The 23,151-nt window shown below is 38.4% G+C and overlaps 1 protein-coding gene across 1 annotated transcript; it reads left to right on the top strand.

Annotated features, from left to right (window-relative positions):
* The first annotated feature begins 7,689 nt into the window (after nt 1-7,689).
* On the top strand, nt 7,690-21,950 carry DDX18 (DEAD-box helicase 18). The gene is given in 15 exon segments (XM_050900260.1): nt 7,690-7,807; nt 7,939-8,012; nt 8,015-8,147; nt 9,172-9,321; nt 9,855-9,990; nt 10,478-10,578; nt 10,695-10,894; nt 10,983-11,097; nt 12,660-12,799; nt 13,663-13,824; nt 14,833-14,985; nt 15,896-16,009; nt 16,739-16,795; nt 18,152-18,329; nt 18,979-21,950. Coding segments are annotated over 15 exon segments (1,974 nt in total). The 3' UTR covers nt 19,122-21,950.
* The last annotated feature ends 1,201 nt before the right edge of the window (nt 21,951-23,151 follow it).

Raw genomic sequence — 23,151 nt, 5'->3', positions numbered from 1 at the left:
ACAAAATAGTATTTTACTATCACATGTATATTTAAATTTTGGTGGTTAAGAGTAGTACACTTTTGTTTAATTAGTATTACAATAGTGCCCAGAGCTCCCTGATACATATAGGCCTTCTCTGTTATAGGTCCCATAGAAACATATTTTTTAAATTAGTCCTTGCTTTAAGGGCTTGCTATCTAAATACAAACAGGCAGTGGGAGTAAAGAAATATGGCTATCCTCATCTTACAGATGAAGATATTCTCACTGTATGGATGAGATAAATGAAATGAGAACGATCACTTAAGGTAATATAAGCATCTACAACACAAGGCATTGAGTTCTGTCCTCACAAGTCCCAGACAGATGTCTTCACTGAAAAATCATTTTATTCATTTATACAGGAAGGAAACAAACATTTAAAGCATAAATGTCATTTTGAACATAGGCATACTGTCCATATTACTGAAATCAGGGGCCCGAGCTCAAGCAGTTTAATATTTAAGGTATCTGTTCCCCATCCATAATCAGAAGAATGCTAATACTATTGTTTAAATAATGCTTTGTTTAATTCAAGATTTTTAACCCCTTCTTCCTTGAAGGAAGAATTTTGCATTGTTTAGAGTAAAGGTACAAGGAATTTCAAACTGTTACATAAAGAAAATATTACTCTTCAGCACAAAAAGGTTTATACATTTTAGGAAGAAACATAACATTTTAACTATGTGATGTTTTCTGAAAGTTTTTCACAATAGTTGCCAAGGCATCCTTCTATAAGCTTTTAGACTTCTAGGTAAATGTATGAAAATGAATGAGACTGAAGAAAACTCAGAAAAATATTGCACTCTGTTCTCCATCGTCTTTTTCACTAAGTACAAGAAACATAGAGCTACTATTCAAGGAAGTAAAATCTGACTTCACATTTCAGGAACCTACTTTAAAACAACAATTTAAAAAAATCATAAGTGGCATGACAGAATTGAATTAGAAATATTCAGCAAGGTGTGGAAAATTTTGCAGTGAAACAGTGTTCCGTGATAGGTAAATGAAGGAACACATGTGATGGACAACTTAAAAAAAAAAAAAAAAGTAACGTCAGTCCTTCATTCTCTTTCCTCTTCAACTAATGGCGTTTTTGTGTTGGAGCTATCTCACAGGCAGGGTGACATCTTGTGTTGATTCCATCCACAAAATGCCACAGAACTGTCTCCATCCAGCTGCCATGCACCCAGAACGTCCAAAGCTCTATCCCTCCCCTTCAAATTTTATCTTCAAGATACTTGCAAAGAATTTTAGCTGACCCTATGTATTTCACTTACTGTCTCAGATTTCATACTTACTTTGAATTTAATTGTGACTTTATATTATTTGAACAGAGCTATTTTAAATGAAGATATGTAAATGATAAGGTAATATAAAAGACACTCCTTCTGAAAAGGAGACAGTAATATATTTACTAGGATTCTTTAAATTAATGAGGGCACTGTAAAAGGAAAGCCTTTTATGCCTGACAAAATTATTATTTTAAAGATTATGAACCCGTCAGTCTGAAAGTTATAAGCTAGCTGCTACACCTGCAGTTTGATTAATCTGTTAATCACTTGATCCTACTTGTAGCCTTTGCAGTATTTTGAAAAACCTTCGCTAAGTTTTTTAAAAACAGGAAAATACTAAAAAAATGGATCTTCGTATGTAAAGAAAGAATATCTTGAATTTAAATGCTATCTTAATAAAAGTGACTGTACCTTACTGTAAAACAGGCTGTTTATCAACACTTACTAGGGATGGTGGAACAGTTGAGACAAACAGCTGTAAACAGCCTCCTAAAATAGAACAGAAAATGTTTGATTATTATTTCACTCAATTCAGAAAAGCAGTTTCTGAGTACCCAAAAAATATTTTGTAAGTTTAAATAACAAATGTCAGAAACAACTTGTTCTGCATTGATAAAATAAAATAAAATAGAATCTAAACCATTCAACTGTGTGCCATGCATGCTTTTACACTACAGGTATCCTCATGGTACCCTCCTGCCTGCTCGTAGTACATTACAAATTGTGCACTGCTCTTGTATTATGTATTATTTGTTCTCTCATTGCCTCTGTGAGGATAAAAATGTGTATAGCACCTTGTTTTCCTAGAGGATTTTTTTGTTTGCAGTGTGTAGGTGTTAAATATAAAATGACTATATATTTATCTTGGAAATGGCAAGGTTTTCTTAACAAAAAAGAGTTATGTTAATTATAACAGAAAGTCCCACTGTGACAAGTGTGACAAACAAAAGGGAGGTGATCCTTCCCTCTACTCAGCACTGGTGAGACACATGTGCAGTACTGTGTCCAGCTCTGGGCTCCCCAGTACAAGGACATGGACACACTGGAGCAGGTTCAACAAATGGCCACAAAGATGATAAAGGGATTGGAGCATCTGGCATACAAGGAGAAACTGAGAAAGCTGGGACTGTTCAGCCTGGAGAAGAGAAGGTTCAATGTGCATCAATACCTGATGGGAGGGAGTAAAGAAGACGGAGTCTTCTGTGTAGTCTCCATCCTTGGAGACACTCAAAACTTGAGCGGACAGAGTCCTGAGCAACCTGCTCTTGTTGACCTTGCTTGAGCAGGGGATTTGGACTAGGCAATCTCCAGAGGTACCTTGCAACCTCAACCATTCTGTGATTCTACGATTGCAACTGTTGTCTTTATTTCAGAGAGATTTAAGCAATATTTTAGATAAACTGGGCCCTAGTGATGATGTATTTTGGAGATAAGGACCAAAAAACATGACCTTAGCATAAATTTCTGTGGCAAACCAATGCATAATCCCTCTTACTGCAGGGAAGAACTACAGCATTTTATACTAGGTGGCATTTCCTAAACACTGAAGATTTTTTTTGCTCATAAATGTCACATAATCTAGCTGTAGTCACATCTATATAGCTCACTTCAGTATAATTAAGTTAATCTCACACAATTAGCTGATCACCTTGGTAGTAGCAGAGTCAATGATGTAGTCACAGATGGTAACGAATACAGACGGACAGGTATTATCTGCAAATTGCTAGCCTCTGAGTCCAGCTGCCAATGTGGTTGCATTCCATTGCTAGAAAAGGACACAAGGAAATTGATTTTTGTGGGTTTCCAGCCATTAAGGATCAAGTGGGACAGGCATGCAGCTGATCATCACTATCTGTCGGATGCATCATTTCAGGAGGGGCCCAGACTAGTACAGTAACCTGGACTCCTGCCATTCAGCTCATATGACACACCAGGATTTCATGATCAACCATGCTCAACTCTGCAGAGAGGTCTAAAAGACTGAGATTAGACTGTGGTCCTCTGTGTGTATAAAGGAGGAGATCATTCACTGGAACAATTAAAATGGTTTCAGTTCCTTACCCTGGCATGATCCAGATTATTCCAACTCTAAAATATTGGCTTCCCTTTAATGAACTAATAAGGGCAATGGTGACACTCTAACACTTTGAGATATTCAACTGCTTCTCAGAAACACCTGAGCAGTTGTAAGTTCCAGAAAATCCACAAGAACTATGCAAAACCTACAAGGTCTTCTATAAAATGCAATTCAACCCATCTCTACTTTCTCATCCCAGCTGCAGATCTGCACAGGATTTGATTTGGAACACATTCAGGTACATGTCCATCTGCATTTACAACTGATACACTGAATAGCTTCAGTTGTAAAATATGGGATAAATGAGAAATTTTCTAAAAAACTCACAAATGTGATTTGAATCCAGCTGTATTCCATATGCTACACAAAGTGTTGATGACGCCAGTTATAACTGAGACAATACCTCCATATGACACAAGGGAGACGTTATTCGAAAGCAGTATTAAACAAAAACCCTGAAAAACTGTGATTATGATTGATAGCCTAGCTTGCTTTTTCCAAACATAGATGTCTTACTCTCCTTGCCTTAAACTCAAAGCCATTCTTTAAGTTCCCTCACAGATTCAGTGCTATTCAATGATACCCTATGGAGATATGATTTGCACCAGCAATTTCTAACCCTCGTTAACATAACTTGTTCTATAAATCAAGCCATCTATTCTCTAAGTGATATATCTGGATATATCTGTATCTATACCGTTTATATCAGTTCAGGTGTGGGTAACTTTTCTCTGCCAAAGTCCAGATTTCAGAATTACATGTCTCAATTGAATTGGAAACTTGATTATTTCTGCAGATACTTTTGTATCCATCACTTGCATACATATACAGATTATTTTTTCTTACATAAGCTAGACATATTTGAAAAAAACTGATATCTATCTGATACTTGATTTTAAACCAAGTCCCTATCCAGAACTTATTACTGTCTGACAGATAAATTTGTTCTAACAGGGAAAATTATAATCTGCTAAAAAAGAAAAGACAGCTCTGAAAGGTTTTCCAGTTTGTGGCTGTAAGCAATAAAAGCTCTAGTCTTCCAGTTCAAAACTTTTAGCTTAATGGTGCAGATGTTCATAAATGACATCAGTGGTGTTTTTTTTCATGTCCAACCTAAGACATCAAAAAAGCATTTTTTCAGAGATTCTGCTTTCTGAAAATAAAACCTGTCTGCCTTAATTCAGCTCTATACCACAACTCTAGTATCCAAAAGTGACTACACACTTTTGTTTCACGATCTTTTCTATACGGGATTTTGATACCTTTTGTATAAATTATCACCATCTACCTGAAATGATACAACTGAAATCAATGACTACTTTTGTGTTACACATTGTTAATCAACGCAAGTTAGTTAATGGTAAGTAGGAGCAAAGATTCTGATTTTGGCTTTAATGATGAATTGACTCTGGGAGATACGACACTGGCGGCCCATTAAAAACATTCACCTTCAGAGATAAATTCAGGGTATCTAATATGGACTTATTCAGGTCTCTAAAGGCTTTGCTAACCCAAAACATGATTCCCTACAAACCTTCCTGCAAGATCATGTGTAGAGAATTTGAGACATTTTGACAACAACTCAATAATCATTTGAGAAAATCCTATTCTTAGTAAAAATTGCCTGATAAGTCAAGCCATTAGGAATGAATCTATTGGACAGAAATGAGACATGTACCAGGGGGAATTGACATGATATCTAAGAAATGCCAAACTTCAGAGAAAAACTATAAACATGAGTTAGTGGTTTAAACTACTGTCTAGACCTGTCACAATAAAATTATCGTTATTGCCTTCTGAGTCTTCTTTTTTTGTGACTTTCCACAATTGCAGCTTGAAGAAAAAACAAAGACAAAAAGAAAGAAGCTCATAAAACATGTTTTGAAACTTCCAGAGAAGCACACTTTTTTGTTAACTCTAAGCAACATCTTTTACAAGATATTGAGACAAAGCAATGTTGGAGCCCATGATACTTTGCCACCTAATGAAATCTGTAATTTCTGAATTCTTATACTTAATGCCATGACATCTGTTTACACAGATGCAATTTATCTACACACATCATTTATTTACAAACACAACAAAGTTTTCTTTGTGCGCCACGCTGATAATAGCCAACTGACATAGCCAATATATTCTGCTCAGTGGGATCTAACATAACTTCTCAGGACAGTTTATCAATTTGGGCCTTGTGCCACACTAATGTGATTTCACGAAGACTTGCCAAGTCAGCCAGGACCCAACATGGACACTGAGGTGAGTTCTTTATTTAGGGTTTTACCTGACCAGGGTTTCCAGGTCCTCATTCTTGGCAGAGCTAGGGGTGTGATGACGTAGGTGAAAGCAAAATAGTGATGATCCTGGCACTACTGGTTAAGATAGCAACATGTGGACCATGCCATGCCCAAAGGACATAATTTTCTCCCCCCTCAGTGTAAGTATTAGTGTCAGCTCCCTCCTGCCCAGATTTTTAATTCACTCTATCTGCACAATGATCATGTTCCAGAACGGAGCACCACCTGGGTTAAATCTAGATCCAAACAGTAAATGTAGTCACATATGTATAGATCAGCACAGACTAGGAAGAGCAAACTCGTATCTACTCAAAAATATATTCTGCAGGCACAATATAAGGTAGCCTGGAACAAAACATGTCCAGAACCTAAATTACACTGAGTTGTGGTAAGGAACTTTTACCTGCTTAAAATTCAGCCTTGAACTGAGTTCCCCTGGAGTTTTGTACCAAAAGCTTTTCTTGCTGAGGATGGTTCAGTTTATTTTCAAACGCAGCTGATGGAGATGGCAGTTATCCTTTCAGCTTAATAAGCCAGTGGCCAGACCTGTTATCCAGTCTGTGAAAGTTTGGACAAGATCACATGGTTCATATTCTGAAGTTCTGGCAAAACAATTTAATTCTCACCCTGGTGATCCATATGACCTCTGCAGGACAACAATTACAGATGGTGAAAAATGACTTTTGTTTCAACTCTAACACCAGTAGCTTTTAAAAAAAACGTTATATGCAATAGACACTTCGAAATTAAAATAGTACTAGTCCTGCAGTTTATTCTGCATTACAGGAAGGTATTGCAGGCTGAACCTTACACAATTAGTAGTCATTCAGATTTCTAAGAACACGGTGGCTACTGGTTTAAGGTAGCAAAGCAATCTGCTGTAAATTCCTGTACTGTTTGTGCCATCTGCTGGTAAAGAAGGATCTGAAGGGCGCTGCATTTCAGCCTGCAGGAATCACTCTTTGGAAAAGGCCACAGAGCCAAGAAGCGGGAGGACACTAGAAGGAAAGGTCACGCTGCCTGTCACTGGAATTGAGGTGTAGCTGGGAGCTCCAGCTGGAAACTGCTACCTAATAGAGCTCCAAGAAACTGTGTCCTGGAAACGGCGGGCTCCCAGATTTGGCCCACTCGCTAGCACTGCCAGGCTGGTGAAAATCCAGGGGATTTCCATGTTCTTTGAACCCATCAGGAGGAACAGGCAGCGGACCAGGTGGTTACCGAAGATGCAGGACTTCACCGAAGGCACAGCTGTCCTTTATCGCCAGGGTTGGTGCTGGGGATTCTGCAAGCCTGAAAGTTTCACCAGCTTTAGTGCTGGAAGTCGGCGTGAAAGTTTGCACCGCCGCATGCTGCATCCCCTGGGGATGCCGGCAGAGCTAACAGCCGGTGGGGATCGCCACTTCCAGCTCCTGCCTGCAGTTTGGCAGCACTGTGGGGCACACAGCCATGTCTCCAGCCCCTCCGGCCTGCACACGAGAGGACACGCAGGGTGTCCCCAAAACCACCTCTCCCGGAGGTGCTAAATGTGGAACCGCACAGGTGGATGCCCGGGAGCGTTTCCTTCTCCCGTTGGAGTTAAACACCTGCAACCATGAGTGGAGGCAACACCACCGGGCAAACGGCTACTGTGGGGCAGGGGGTGTCTGTGGCAGAGATGGCGACTCCCTTCCTCAGAGTAAAACAGCGAGCGTTTCCCGCCCTCGCTCGATGAGCTACAGGGGACGGGCAGGCCGGACGCCGGCCCACGGCAGGACACGCGGCGCGGCCTCCCACCCGTGTCCGAGGTCGCCCCCGTGAGGGGTGAGGACCCAGACGCCGCCTCCCGGCGAGGCGCGGGTCCCGCCCGGCTGCGCGGCGCTGTCTCCGCCGGGCCTCCGGAGGCCGCTGCGGGCCGCCCGTCAGGCCTCACGGGCGGCGGCGGGGCGGGGGGGTTCCGGCGGGGCCCGGATGCGCCGCGCCGCCGTCCCCACGTGTGGCGGGGTGAGCGGAGGGAGGCGGCGGCGATGTCGGTGTCGGTGGCCGCGGGCAACCTGCCCATGCGGCTGCTCCGCAGGAAGATCCACAAGCGTAACCTGAAGCTGCGGCAGCGCAACCTGAGGCTGCGGGCGGCCGAGGGGGCAGGTACGGCGCGGCCGGGGCCGGGCGGGCGGGCGGCCCTGCGGAGCCTCTCCCCGGCTGAGCGCTTGCGGAGCCGTCGCTGACTTAGTGGGTTTTTTCTCTCTCTTTCCGAAACGTGTCTCCGCGCCGTGCAGTGCCTCCGCCAGGCGAGGCGGCATGGCAGGGTCCCCCGGAGGAGGAGGAGGTGGAGGAGGAGGAGGCGGCGGCGGCCCTGAGGCAGAAGCGGCGGCGGCCGGAGCGGCCTCGGAGGGCGCGGAGGCTGCGGATGCTGCCGGCCCCCGCGGCGGGGAGGAGAAGAGGAGGAAGAAGAAAAAGAGGAAAGCGGCGGCTAATGCGAAAGATGGTACGTTATCTTAACACATACAACTTGTCTGCCAGGGCTGAGCTATTCTTGGAGACGCCAAAAAGCGCCTACTTTCGTGTTCCGCCCTGTCAGAGAGGGTTTGTCGGCTGGACTGGGAGAAGTACCATGTGTTGGTCTGGTGTACGTTTTAAAGCCCTGGAGGTCTTCAGTATTGCCTGTTCTCTTATTCCAGCTGTAACATTTGAACTCCAATACGTACTAAACCGGTACCAACCAATTTAATTGTTGCATAGGATTCTGCTTTGTAACATTAAGTTTGGATGTTTTGCTTATTTATTATCCAAATATATATAGTGTCTTTCAAAGTAGAGCTTTGACAGACAGGTGGTTTCTGTGCTTGAATGTCCAGCCAGTACGTCTTTTTAGCAATGCGTCCAGCCTTTGCAACATCTGTATGTTATGAAACTAAAGTATACTGGGAAACTACCCCAAAAAATTGCATCCTGCAAATATTGCTAGATTTTTTTATATTTTTATACGTATATATACCCCCACACATAAATATATTTCTATATATATTTGAAACTTCTATCTCTTACATGTTTGATCTTTGTGACAGTTCTCATGGTTATGCAAATAAACAGGTGTTTTCATGCAGTTCTCTGAGGATTCAGGTACTTAAAATAGAACAGACATTACGTTTCATATGACCTGAGCACAAACCGTGTTGGAAACTTGATGTCTGCATTACAGATAGGAAAGAATTTTGTAACTTGTTCCTCATTTCCACAGAAAACTTCATATTTCATACAGTAAGCTTCACTGTTTTACTGTGCAAAGTGGACTGTGTACAAGGAACTTCTGAATTTTTTGCTCTCTGCCTCAGAAAGTTCCATAGAAACCTTGCTTCCCCTTCTCCCGCCTCCCTCTCACCCCATCAAAAAAGCATGACATTTGTAAGTGGTTTACAGAATACAGAAATTCGTTCTGTGCAAAAGCTTTTGATGATGAACATGTCCTTCGTATCTCTGACTGACTTGTCTTCTCTAAAATAACGCTCTAGATACGGAAACTAAAAAAGCAAAAACTGAAGAAGATGAATCTGTGGAGGTAGAAGATGAAGAGAAGCAGGATTCTGGAGAGAAAGAGGTGGAAGAGGAGGAGGAGGAGGAGGAGGATGATGAAGTGCCCAGTTTACCACTAGGTGTAACAGGTACCTTGTGTTGTCTTTTTCATACGTGTGCAAAAAGCCAAGGTCTAACGCTTTCTTCCAGAGCAAGTTGCAGTTTTCAAATTAGCTTTATAAGTCAGGTGTTTGAATATAGGTGACATGACCCTGGCAACTGTACAGCTGTTACTCAGTTACTGTTCTTTGAAATTTGCATTATATACACACTCCTGTTAGTCTTAAAATTACTAGTGAAAATCTGGTTTAAAACATGTATACACACATATGTTTAACTGTAGAGGAAAAAGTCAAGAGCAAGATGGAGGTGTATGACTAGTAAATTTGGCAGGAGAAGCAGTGCATTCATGTTCATTTTTAACAGCTCTGTGTAGTATTCTTAGCAACACATTAATACAGAGTATTTTGTCGGTGTCTTCGTATTTTATGGTAGAAAGGAATAAGAAAAAGTCCTTTGCTTTGATTTTTTTCATCTAGGTCAGTTTTAACTGGGTAATCTCAGAGGACAGATGGAATTGAAGAAATAAGTTTGAATATTTTTTATTTTCCTCTCACTTCAGGTGCTTTTGAAGACAATTCTTTTACTTCCCTGGCTGGTGTTGTCAGTGAGAATACACTGAAAGGCGTAAATGACATGGGTTTTACACACATGACCGAAATTCAGCATAAAAGCATTAAGCCACTTCTGGAAGGCAGGTAAGAAATAAGTCTTTTTAATCAGTACATTGATCCCAAATGTTGTGTAAATTTTGCTAGCAAGCTAAATACATGAAATGTGATTTTCTGCAGCTAAACTGTTTTTTTTTTTATGTATGTTGTCATACGTTTTATATATTTTGTTTATAGACATTAATACAAGTTAAAGTATATGTGTGTTGCGTGTGAACAAATACTTAGGGTAAGCTCATGGAAACTGCTTTGCATTTGGCTTTGAAAAGAGGGAAGTCTGTTTTCACTAGTCTTGTTGTCAGTGTGTCTCAAAGACACTGTCTCAGACTGTCACTAGAGACGTAGTGACCAACTGCTGTGGACCGCATCTGCCACCAAGCTCTTAATACCAACTCTGCTGGTTTCCTTTTAAGCCATGTTATGTTTTTACGTTGTCAACATTGTTCAAAATAGGATTGTTCTTTTATCTGTATGATCAACTAAATACTTCTTTTTCTAACTTTGCTGCATACAGGGATATTTTAGCAGCTGCAAAAACAGGCAGTGGCAAAACACTTGCGTTTCTTATTCCTGCAATAGAGCTCATCTACAAGCTAAAATTCATGCCTAGAAATGGTAAGGCTCTTCATTTCACAGTCGAATTTTACTGTGGCGCAGCTATTTAGGGATGCAGCTAGGGGGAGGATTGGATGAGTTGTAACTTATTCTTGTCTGATTGATGTATTTTTTAGGAACGGGTGTTATTATTCTTTCTCCTACTCGAGAACTTGCTATGCAAACCTATGGAGTTCTTAAAGAACTTATGAATCATCATGTTCACACCTATGGCCTGATAATGGGGGGCAGTAACAGATCAGCAGAAGCACAGAAACTTGGAAATGGAATCAACATCATTGTAGCAACACCAGGAAGACTGCTGGATCATATGCAGGTAGATAAAATATTGATGTCTAATCTGCGTTATTAAAACATAATAAAACTCCTGTCCCAGTCTGACTCTGAATTTGTTAATCTTCTAGAACACTCCAGGTTTCATGTATAAGAACTTGCAGTGTTTGGTAATTGATGAGGCGGATCGTATCTTGGAGGTTGGATTTGAAGAAGAAATGAAACAGATCATAAAGCTTCTACCAAGTAAGGAAAAAAAAAAATCTGTCTTTCCTGGAAATCACTTGACTAACATTATGTCTTCTTTATGACTCCATTATTATAAGAGAAGTCATTAATTTTTATAGTTCTGCAAATGCACTTCAGAGCGATTGTCTTACTGTCCTTTTTTTCTGATAGCCAGTATATATTACTTTATTTAATATCATTTATCTGAAGGACAGAGTTTTCATATGCACTTTAGGGATCTAATTCTGTTCATATAAGATCCTTTTAGCTTAACATCTACGTTCTCTAATTCATCTTCCTCTGCCCATTTCTTACAATTCATTATTTCCTAGTAAGTCTTAAATATAAGGAAAAAGGTCTTCTGACTCACAGTTCGAATTTTCTTCATACCTCCAAGAACAGTATCTTAAAGAAGTTTAAGTATTTACCTTAAAATTTTCTTTTCCTAATTTTTCATTTAGTTATTCCGTGTAATTGATGTATTAAACACATTCTCAGAGTCAACAAGGCTCTCCCTTTAACTTTCAAAATGCAGAAGAAAAACCCCATGGAAATAGTATAGAAAAAAATCAGTGATAAATATTTTGAGGTTCCACATCTTAAAAATTAAAATTCAGATCTGCACGTTTAAAATGCAGATATATAAATGTAATAAATAACATCCTGTGAAGAATGTTAATGAACAGTGCTAAAAATGGAAAGGGAAGGAAGAGTGGAAAAATGACATTTTCTTCGTGAAGTGGAAAATGATAGATAAAAGAAATTTTTACTTTGCATGAGTTTAATTTGGTTTTGTCCCGTTAGGAAGGAAATTATATTTTAAAACAGATATTTCAAAATAGAGAAAAAAAACCCCAAAAACCCAAAAATGGTGGCACCGGTTGTTCAGCAAGAACAATTGCTCCTGTTCTTGCAGTTGTGAAATGGAACAGGCTAAGTCTGCATTTTCCAGGTACTCGTATAACAAGAAAATGTTACAGGATCAGGGCAGGTATTTGAGCTGAGAGGTGATAGGCAGGAGATTTCCTACACCTGCTCTAAGACCATTGAAGTCACGGAGGCTCAGTACAGACGTACTGCCACGTGGCCAAATAGCATGCGCAAATATGCGTGTTCTAGACTGATTTTGCAAGACAAACAGTAACAATGTGCTTTAGTTTTGGTAGTTTTTTTCTTGCACAATCTCTAGCATGATTTTTATTTTAAACAAAAACATTTTAATATTCACGGAAATGAAATCAATTTATAGTTAGAGTTACAAGGTAGATCTCTATTTAAATCATTGCTTTGTGTGTAAATTGGAGTGCAAATGATTATTAACGTTTTCCCAGAGAGAAGGAATATTGTCGTTTGATAACTTAGGATTTTGAGGGTGGGGCAGCCTAAGTAAACATCCTGTACAATCCATAATACAACTACATCTGTCTTTGTTTGTCAGTAGCAGTATGTTTGAATTGGAATTTAATTGAAAAAAGTGGAAGACTTGCTCAGGGAAGTTTGCAGCTAGAGATTTTATGGACTTACAATTTGAATTCTTCTTTAAAAAATGAGGCTGTCTTGCAAAACCAATATTTTTTCAGAGCGCAGACAGACGATGCTTTTTTCTGCTACACAAACCAGAAAGGTTGAAGATCTGGCAAAGATCTCCCTGAAGAAAGCGCCACTATACGTTGGGGTTGATGATAACAAGGAGACAGCAACAGTAGATGGTCTTGAACAGGTAAAACACAAATGTTATTAAAAGAGGTATGATCTGTGAACATACCCAGTTCTATGTGTTTTTAACTGGGTTGTACAAACACTGTCTCAAAGGGTGTTTACCATCCTAATGGGCAAAAGCTGTCAGTTGCCTAAAGAGCTTTATCCAGTCTGCTAACTATAGTAAGTTATATGCATCTAGTCAGTGTTTGCAGGACAGATGATATAAAACCTCATGAAATAGTAATATAGTTATTTACACTTGTCTGTTCCTATCTATATTACATACCTAAGCTCTGGTTGTCTTTCTAACTGTATTTTCCACGTTACTGACTAGAGAGATACATACTTCAGATGTATTTCATTGTTGCTGCTTCAGATAATAGCTAAATGCACAGCAGTTTCTGTGTTTGTGCAGTTGACATCATGAGTGTTGTTATAAAATTACCGACAGCTATGTATTACCTTAAAAGAGTAAACGAGTAGCAAGAATTCTGTAAAATAAAATCGAAATCATAAAAAATGTTAAGAACCCTATGCAGTTTTTTTCATGCCTAATGTCAGTAATTCAAAGTTCTTGAAATGAATTTTTATTGTATAAACTAATTACTTTTCACCTAACTTACACTAGTTTGGAGAATTCATTAAAAATTACTTCTTCATATTTCAAGTTAGTAAGTTTCTTGCCAAGTTCATCATCTTTAGAAGTTTCGTATAGCAAGGTGAGGGACAGACAGTAAGTCGAATGGTTTGGCCCAATATAGCTGGAAAAATTAACTATTTGGCATATTTATTTCACAACATAACACCCCTGATTTAACTGTATTGCTGAAACAAAAGTTTGTTCCATACTACTTTACTTAACAATATTTTAAAATTTTCCAGGGGTACGTCGTGTGTCCATCTGAAAAAAGATTCCTTTTGCTCTTCACATTCCTCAAGAAGAACCGGAAGAAGAAACTAATGGTATTTTTTTCTTCATGTATGTCAGTGAAGTACCACTATGAATTACTCAACTATATTGATCTGCCTGTTTTGGCCATTCATGTAAGTATTTTATTCATTGGTTTATTTTTAATTAATCTGGTAGTACCTGTAAGTTGTTACTGACCTTAGATTTGCCTTGTTTATTTCAGTCCAGTTTCTAATAAACAGACACCCTGCTCACAAAACTGATGGTGATCTTTATAAGTCTGTAGAGGAAGGTGATAAAGCAAAGACTATGTTATAACAACACTTCAGTATTGTTAATCTTGCTATTTTTCAAACCAGGGCTGAACACTGATACTAATTTATGCTCTGTGTGTAGAAAGCTTTCTGTTTTCTTCCAATGGGTTGCCCTTCATAAGCGCTAAAACTCAATTTGTGGAGCAAAGCTATTGTCAGGGGAATCCAAACACTCTGATCCCTGAAATGTTGGATGCTTTTTCTAAGGCCAGGGTGATGTTTGGTTTTACTATGCCAATTCTTACCATTTGGATGAGTATTTTTTTTTTTTTTGTCAAAACCACAAAATGCATAGTTTAGGAAAAAGAATTGACTGAAAGGTTATGAAACAGTTATAACTGACCGCAAATGTCCCATTTTATTTTGTTCTTTGGGGATTTTCTTGCTATACTTTGATAGAACTGTTACAGGTATGGTTTTTGTTTGTTTTTTTAGCCTGTAATCTGTCTAACATATTGCTAGACTTGCAAATGTCCTTTTTCAGGCATTTATGCAGCCCTCCTGAAAAGAATGCTTATGCGACCAAATTTTTAATGCTTTGGAAGATACAGTGTAACCTCTGAGAGATACCACTTCATGTAGCCCTGTGCTGTTGACTTGTGGTAGCATTGTTTCTTCACTGCGAAATGGTCCTGCTTGGTCTGTACAAGTCCATGATACAGAAAGATGCCCCAAATTATTTTCTATTTCTGGCAGTGATACAATATGTGAAATGGGAAACTAGACTTAAGCTTACAAGTTGGCAGATTTCTTTTTTTTTTTTTTTTTTTTTTCTTTTTTTTTTTTTTTAGTTGATATTTCATCCTTAATGTGTTTGTTTCCTTTTAGGGCAAGCAGAAACAAACCAAACGTACTACAACATTTTTCCAGTTCTGTAATGCAGAATCTGGAATACTGTTGTGCACTGATGTAGCTGCCAGAGGACTGGATATTCCTGAAGTTGACTGGATTGTCCAGTATGACCCTCCAGATGATCCAAAAGTAAGTTAAGGAAGTAGAGAAACTTCACAGCAACAAATCAAATCCTAGCTACAAATGTACTTGCAGAGAAAAGCTGAAACTGCTGCTTGACAGAGGTCAGGATTCAGCCGTATTCATATCTAGCCACTGATTTCTTCCACTTCCCTTCAGCAGCTCCTAGTAAATGCTGCACCTAGCTGAGACCTTCTGTCCTGGTTTCAGCTGGGATAGAGTTCATTTTCTTCCTCGCAGCCGGTACAGCGCTGTGTTTTGGCTTTAGTGTGAGAATGATGTTGGTAACACAAGGATGTTTTAGTTGTTGCTAAGTAGCGCTTTATCTTAAGTTAAGGACTTTTCAGTTTCCCATGCTCTGCCAGCAAGCAGGTGTGCAAGAAGCTGGGAGGGAGCACAGCCAGGACAGCTGACCTGAACTAGCCAAAGGGATATTCCATACCATAGAAAGTCATGCCCAGTATATAAACTGGGGGGAGTTGGCCGGAAGGGGCGGATCGCTGCTCAGGCATCGGTCAGTGGGTGGTGAGCCATTGCATTGTGCATCACTTGTCTTTTCTTGGGTTTTATTTCTCTCTCTTTTTTTTTTGTTATATTCCTTTTCATTACTAGTAGTAGTATTATGATTATTACTATATTTCTATTACTAGTAGTATTATATTTTATTTTACTTTAGTTATTCAATTGGTCTTATCTCAACCCACAAGTTTTACTTTTTTCCCCGATCCCCCTCCCCATCCCACTGGGAGGGAGGAGCGGTGAGCAGCTGCATGGTGCTTAGTTGCTGGCTGGGGTTAAACTACGACAATGATGCATTACACTATATTAATGTTAAATTTGGAGGGGGTTTGTGAAGCTGTTTGATGATTACATGTTTGAAAGACTGATTGGACTTGCTGTTTCTTCTTCTTTCCAAAAGGAATATATTCATCGTGTTGGTAGAACTGCTAGAGGCATAAATGGTAGAGGACACGCTCTGCTCATTTTACGACCAGAAGAACTGGGCTTTCTTCGTTACCTAAAACAAGCCAGGGTAAACTTATGTCTATATTTTTTTTTTTTTCATTGTGCAACAGGTTTTAAAGGCAAAAACTGTTATGATTAATCAAACATTTTAATTTTTTAAGCAAAAAAATTCTGTTGCTTAGAAAATATTTAACTGAACATCTGACTTTAAAGTCAGCAGCACAAAGGTAAATATTGAGTGTATTTATAGTTGCTTTGCAACTGTGCAACTTGTGTTACTAAAAAATAAATAAATTTCCTATGACCTGTCTGTGGAAGGATACTGGGAGTTTGACCATCCAGAGGAAATTAAAACGTGGTTGTTGCTTGTGCAGTTTTTATGTTTTCCATTCAAAGAGTCAGTTGCATTTTGTTCAATTCCAAAAGAAGCATAGCCTTCTTCTAAATGTAATCATTTTAATATGATAGAACTGCACATAGTTTCTTGGTTGCTCTCCTTATGGGCTTGTTTACACTACAGAGTTTTACCACTTGCAACTAAAGTGGTATAGCTTCTAAAGCAAAAGCTAAAGTGGTAAAAGTGTCATACTGAGTGTCTTTATTACTCTAGCTTAAAGGAAGTGATAATACTGGCATATTGATGTAAAGGCACTTCACAGATACAGCTTTGGTATTAAATAAAAAACCCCTTCTGTTATCTAGCAGGTCTTTTTCTATTGGTCTTAGGTCTTAAACACCTTCGCTATTTACACAGTATAAATAATTTTGATATTTAATTTCTTTTTTTTTTTTTAAGGTACCACTAAGTGAATTTGAATTTTCTTGGTCAAAAATTTCAGACATCCAGTCTCAGGTATGAAATGACTTCATACTACAGCTACTCTGAATATCTGTATAATAATTTACATGGCGAATGTTAGTCTATAACGACTGCAGTTTAAAAAATGTATATTTGTTTGGAAAAGTTCCTGTAGATGAGTACTGTGCAGTAAATCCTCCGGCCATATTGTCCCTTGATGACAGTAAAGCGATAAAATGTTTAGAAATTAAAGATTAATTTTAATATCTAGTACTAAATTGTCATCATTATACAGTACGAATTTGCTTGTAAGATTTGTTTTTTCGCATTACATCGCAAAACCAGAGTGATGTAAACCTGCTTTCAACTTTTGAACAGAATGTTCTTGTCTGGCATAGCAAACAGGGTTTCAGTAGCTTTTATTGAATAGTTACCGATGTTCAGATTAAATGTGAGTAACACATGTCTTACAAGATTATTTACTCAGACTTTAGTGTGCAGAAGGAGATCCAGTATCAACACTTAGAAATGTTAGTATATAGTCCAGGTGTATTTTTAACTAGCTGGTGTTAATAAAGCCCAGTATCAGCCAAACCTCTTTTGTGCTCCACTGCTACAAAAATAGCCATGGAGCACAAAGCTGAATAGAATAGCGTAGATAGTTCTGTAGACGTGAATTTCTGTTGTTCTTTAGTTCTGTGAATCATTCTTTTGATAAGAGCTCTGTAAAGCTTCTTTGCAGTAACTTAAATTTGAAATAGCAAGTACAAGAAGCAGTGAAGACAGTCCTTACAGAAAAAGGTTCCTAGTTCAGAATAATTAGGAAGTAATGATGTCTAATGTAACTTATTTTTAGTACGCTGAATTAATGTATGTTAAATATCAAATGAGACACTTGGATCTAAAGAGTATTGAGAACTTAGCCCGCAACAAATAAAATGTCTCAGTGCATCTGCATTTTTGTCTTAGAATTAATACTGCTTATTTTACAATGCATTTGCACCATAATAGATAAGACGACGTATAGAATGACATGGAATGGTACAGTTTAGATATCTGACTTAAAAGTATACTGTCGTTGTCCATTGATTCTCAACACACATAGTTTCATGGTGTGGCTGCAGTTTTATACTCCTTCTTGATGAACTTTTTTGGGACAACCCAATTTAATATTTCTATAAATTTTCATATTGCTGAGGCTTTGTATTGTAATCAGCGTCAGGCTTTTTTGTCCCTCTGTTTATAAAAGCACTCTGATACATGTATGTGCACTCTACTGTCACAGGGCAATTTTGCTGAAGTGAATAGTGAATGTCACTGCAGCTCACACAGTAAATTATCTGCTTGAATATAGTTTATACACTTGTTACAGCTGTAATTGGATGTGTCTCTTGTTTTGTTCCCCCCCAGCTGGAAAAACTGATTGAGAAGAACTACTTCCTTCACAAGTCAGCCCAGGAAGCATACAAAGCTTACATTAGAGCTTATGACTCCCATTCTCTGAAGCAGATCTATGATGTCAATAACTTGGATCTTCCCAAAGTCAGCCTTTCATTTGGTTTTAAAGTTCCTCCATTTGTTGACCTCAGTATCCTTTTACTGCAGTGTTTCAAAGCTGAATTTCTGCATTATAAATGTCAAATGCAACTTACTGTTCCTATGCTACTTCAAATTCTGATTTTTGGGGGGGGGCTATTAATCACATAAATGCATCATGCTCCAATAATAGTTTATCAAAGAAAATGTTAAATACCAAATATTAAAACTGCAAAAATTGCCTACAAACATCTATGTTTTAGTGCATGTACATGCTTTATGTGCTTCAGTTGCTGCGGGGTAGCAGATACTGGAATGCATACATGCATACCTGTTCTAGAGTACTGTTCTCCATGCAAAATTATTTTCATTGAAAGGTACGTGCATAAGTTTTAATAATCACGGAATATTGAAGTAGAGGGGCAAGAGCATGAAATAGAAGACTATATCTAGATTACTGTCAAACCTGCCAGTGGATGGAATTTGAAGCAGTAGTACTTTGGCCAACTTAGTAGGACAACTGGGGGAATAAAAACATTACTTAGAACCACAGGCACAAAGTTCTAGTTTTGTCTGTAGTTATGCAACTCAACTTTTTCTATAATGCTGCTATTTTTTCTCACATTAATAACCCTTACAATACCTAAAAAGCAACATTTCAAATTATTCTTTTTTAAGTTCTTTAACCAATAAAATTCCAGATGTGAACAGTAACCATGGCAGAAGACTACAGAAAAGAGGTGGAGGTGGGGGATTTGGTTACCAGAAATCGAAGAACGTCCACAAAGCTAAAATCTTCAAACACATTAGCAAGAAATCAGACAGTCGGCAGTTTTCTCGTTAATCATACATTCATTAAAATGGCTTGTGGCATTGGAATAGACTACCTTGATCAAAACCATCTGGCAGTTACTTCCAATTTAAACTGCTCTATTCACACTTTTAGGGATCTTTATGGTTTTGTTTCTGGGAACATCTTTTATATTTCAGTTCAGGAAGACTCTTTGCAAGGGAGACTAAAGATAGAAAGGGAGAATATGGCCAGCTAATTTTGCCATACTTGTAAGGAAGAAGATAGTTGAATATAATTACCTTAAGTCAATACTACAGAGTTTTTTATTAAAGAAAGAAAAAATACTTTTAGCTTTTATAGAAAAATTTGCTTTACATTTACTTTTTCTGTGCATACCTCTGAAAATTGTTGGAGTAGACAACACAAGGACAGATTACAGTGTGAGTTAAAAAAAAATTTGCTCACATGAATCACTGGAAGGGTTTTTAGTGCTACAGAACTCTGCTTTGTCCATCAAATGTGCTGAAGAATATAGGAAGGTTCCTTTAGAACAGAACATGCCTATGAATAATTAAGGCTGTATGAGCTTGTGATTAATTTCAGTCATGGTATCTGTATAACAAGTACAATGTCCAAGATAAAAAAAAAATTCTCTTATACCTCATCTGGGACATGCTTAATGCTGTTTCTTTTAATGTTGTGATAAAATGGTAACATTCTAGTGAAATGTTTGGTTTTCCTTCATGTTCTCTTTAAATCTGAATTTATCCATCTGCTAGTGTCTAGTGTACTCTCTTATGAATATGCAAAGAAAATTAAGAAAAGCAGATTACATAAATTGAAGCACTTGACCCAGATGATGTGTTTTAAAATGCTCCATAACCTTCATGCAGTGAGAATTTTTGCAGCTGTATCTCGTAAAGTACAAAAGTGAATTTCTTTTTAGTCTTAGGTCATCAGATCAGTGATGGGCAAAGTCAAAGATACTACCACAGGATTGAGGGGGTGGAGAGACTCAATAAATGAAGACGTGAAATGGGGTATAAATATACTAGAAGGATATTTTGAGGGAGAAATATAAAACACTGAAATGGAAGAGGGCAGAATACACATTGCAAACAGAACAAATATGGAGACTTAAGTACAATAAGAATACACAAGTTGGGCAAAAGTAGAGTAACTATACTACATACATTACTTTCATATCTCTGCCATTGTAGAAGTAGGTAACTATTCTTATGAGGCTACATTAGTGGTGGGCAATAGTATATAAAAAATGTACATCCGTCAATGCAGGGAAAGACTAAAATGTCACAGAATGCAGAAATCTGGGCCCTGTGTGATTACAATAAAACAGCTTTTAATTTACATCTAAAATGTAACCCAGGACCAATTATGAATACAAAAGCATATGTAGTTATTCCAATATAAAATGGACTGTTGTTCCTTAGGTCTTTTGAAGTAGCATGTCAGATTTAAAACTATATGTGCATCGAAGTATTGCAGAAAAACATTGGGGAACATTCTTTTCACCCTTAGGGAAACCAGATCATTTTTGGGGAAAATAGTATGATCATTCTGTTGCTAGTGCTTCCACCATATAGAACTGAGAGTGTTGCCTTTTTTTTTTTCCTTTTTTGTGAAACAGCTGACTTTAAGCCCTAATGGATTTTTCAAGACTCTTAATTAACATTGGTCAGATATTAAGAACTTCGGATATGTCAAAATATTTAAGTAGATTAGTTTTGTTACTAGGATTTGAATGTCTCATGCTTCCAAGGTTGCAATGAAAAAGCAAAATCTGCTCTGAAGGGTAAGCAATACTGAGTACATGATGCCTGGCTCATTGAGTTCTAATCTTTGATTCTGGGTTTTCTAATATATATATTTATAAATAATAGATGTCAAATCAGTTCTCATGTTTGTTTATTAATAGCACATTTTAAGAACTATCTCTGAGATCTACAGCATCATACTGTTGAAGGGTTCTGTCTACACCTGCAAGCTGTGCAGTTACAGTATGGGAATTAACTTACCTTATAGTGAAATTAACTCTCAGGGACTCATTAGATGAACTGCAAAATTAATTACTTGGAAAGAGATGTAAGCAAAGCTGCAGTAAACCACTGTAAAGATCAGAGCATGGTTACGTGGGCGCAAGCAGTGTGAATGAAGTAGTGTGGAGTATTCGTTTGGAACAGGAAAAAAGCTGAGCTGATGGGCACAGTCAGCGACCGCCTGTCTGACCGTGTGCTGCATAGCCAGAACTGGTTGGGCTGAACAGCGCCTCAGAATTCCTGCCGCTTCTCTATGTAGGCAAAAATCTGCTTCACAGAGAACCGCTTTTTTCTGTCACTCCTTGTTGTTCCGGGAACAGAAGGCTGACTGCTTTCCCGGCAGCTAGACAACCTCCAGCTCCACCTAATTTTTTCTTTGGAAGAGTTGAGGCACTGTCAATTTCTAAAGTCTGATATGAGGACAACTGAAAAATAGGGGTTTGGCATGAGTCTGCACAACTCCTCCCTGGTATATTTGGTTTGCATTTTCTTATATACACTAATACAAAGAAATCTTTTGAAATAATCTCATCTAGCAGATTAAAAGACTGGATGGTATTGCTCTAGAGTAGTACTAGCTTACTCTTAAACAAAAAAAAACAACAAACCCACTCAAACATTATAGATGTATAATGGCTGCACAGTCTGTAGTAACTACATAGTCTGCTATTTCACACTGTAATTTCCTGATTAAGCAGAGGAGAAATTCCTGAGCTGAGACCAAGTGGGAATTGAAAGAGAAGGGCTTCAGCTTCCTGGCTTGTGCAGATGCAGTTACCTTTTTCTTTATGGAATCATAAATAAAAAATAGTTTCTGATGAAATACCTGTGTGTATGAGGCAGCATCTATTCTACTATGGTATTGCAAGAAGTTTAAAAGATTGTCAAACTGATTGGAAATCTAACGTTTCCTTTGCAACTTACCCTGTTATCAATCTTGTGAGCAGTTAATAGACCTCAGCCATCAGACTCTCAAGGCTTGTCTCATAACAGTGACTGATAGGTTGGGGACTAATATTGTGTGCCTTGAGAAATTGCTGCCTTTCTCTGAGAACCTTGACAAAGAAATTGGACTCTTTAAACCACTTAAGGGGGTGATCAAAACTGTCCTGCTTGAACTGGAAGATTTTTTTGACAGTTCTTGGAACAGGCCCATAAAGGAGAATTCCATTGCCGATCTACTGCTCATAATCATGAAAAATCTTGTCATGATAGGAGTTTCCTGTGCCATAACGCTGCCGAGTTACAGACAAGCACAAGACTAGTCAGAACGCGTTGCCATCAAATTTTTCAGGGTGAATGTCACAGGTAGAGGGCACTTTTATTGACAGTGTAGAGCAAGAATACTTGAGAACTGGGTAAGATATTATTTACTTAGGTCTGCTGTAAATAAGTATGTTTATATTTTGGCAGTAATTGGCCTTTTTGTTTCATGTATGAGTTAATGACTTAATTTAAGTAAGCTACCAAAGCTTTAGATACTCTAATGATTTGCTTTCAAGCCAGTAATCTAAGGCTCAGGGGAAGCAAGCTCTCACAGGAAGGGTGAAAAGGACTATGTGATTAAAAAAAAATAACATTTTAGTAGAGGTCTCAGATTTCTTCCCACTGTGAAGGAAGGCAGGGTACTGGCAGGATACAGCACAGGTCTGTGACTTTTGTGTTTAGTTCTGTCACTGTCCTGTTCAGGGGAGAGTTGTCCAGTTACTTCAACCCCCCAAAACTTAAAAGGGATTTTACAGAGATGTAAAAACCTAACAACTAGAAAAGAGCCAGTTATTAGCCCTTAAAAGGTGGGTTGTTGGGGGTTTTTTTGAAACTAAAATAACAATGCTGAAAGAAGCCTGGAATCAACTGGCTAGGCATGCAGAGTAAAATCTTTCTCTGCTTTTGACTTTTGCTCTACTAGCTTGATTTCCTCAGGATTATAGCTGCTTGGCTTGACAGGAGAATTCATGCAACTGTTTCCGATGCTTTTGTTTGCTTCTAGATTTATAGAAGATGTTGAGCCGTAAAAGTAAGAA

This window comes from Gymnogyps californianus, chromosome 7 (genome assembly GCF_018139145.2).
Source record: "Gymnogyps californianus isolate 813 chromosome 7, ASM1813914v2, whole genome shotgun sequence".
Lineage (NCBI taxonomy): Eukaryota > Metazoa > Chordata > Aves > Accipitriformes > Cathartidae > Gymnogyps > Gymnogyps californianus.
The sequence above is the reverse complement of the archived record's forward strand: the minus strand, read 5'-3'. Positions and strand labels throughout refer to the sequence as shown.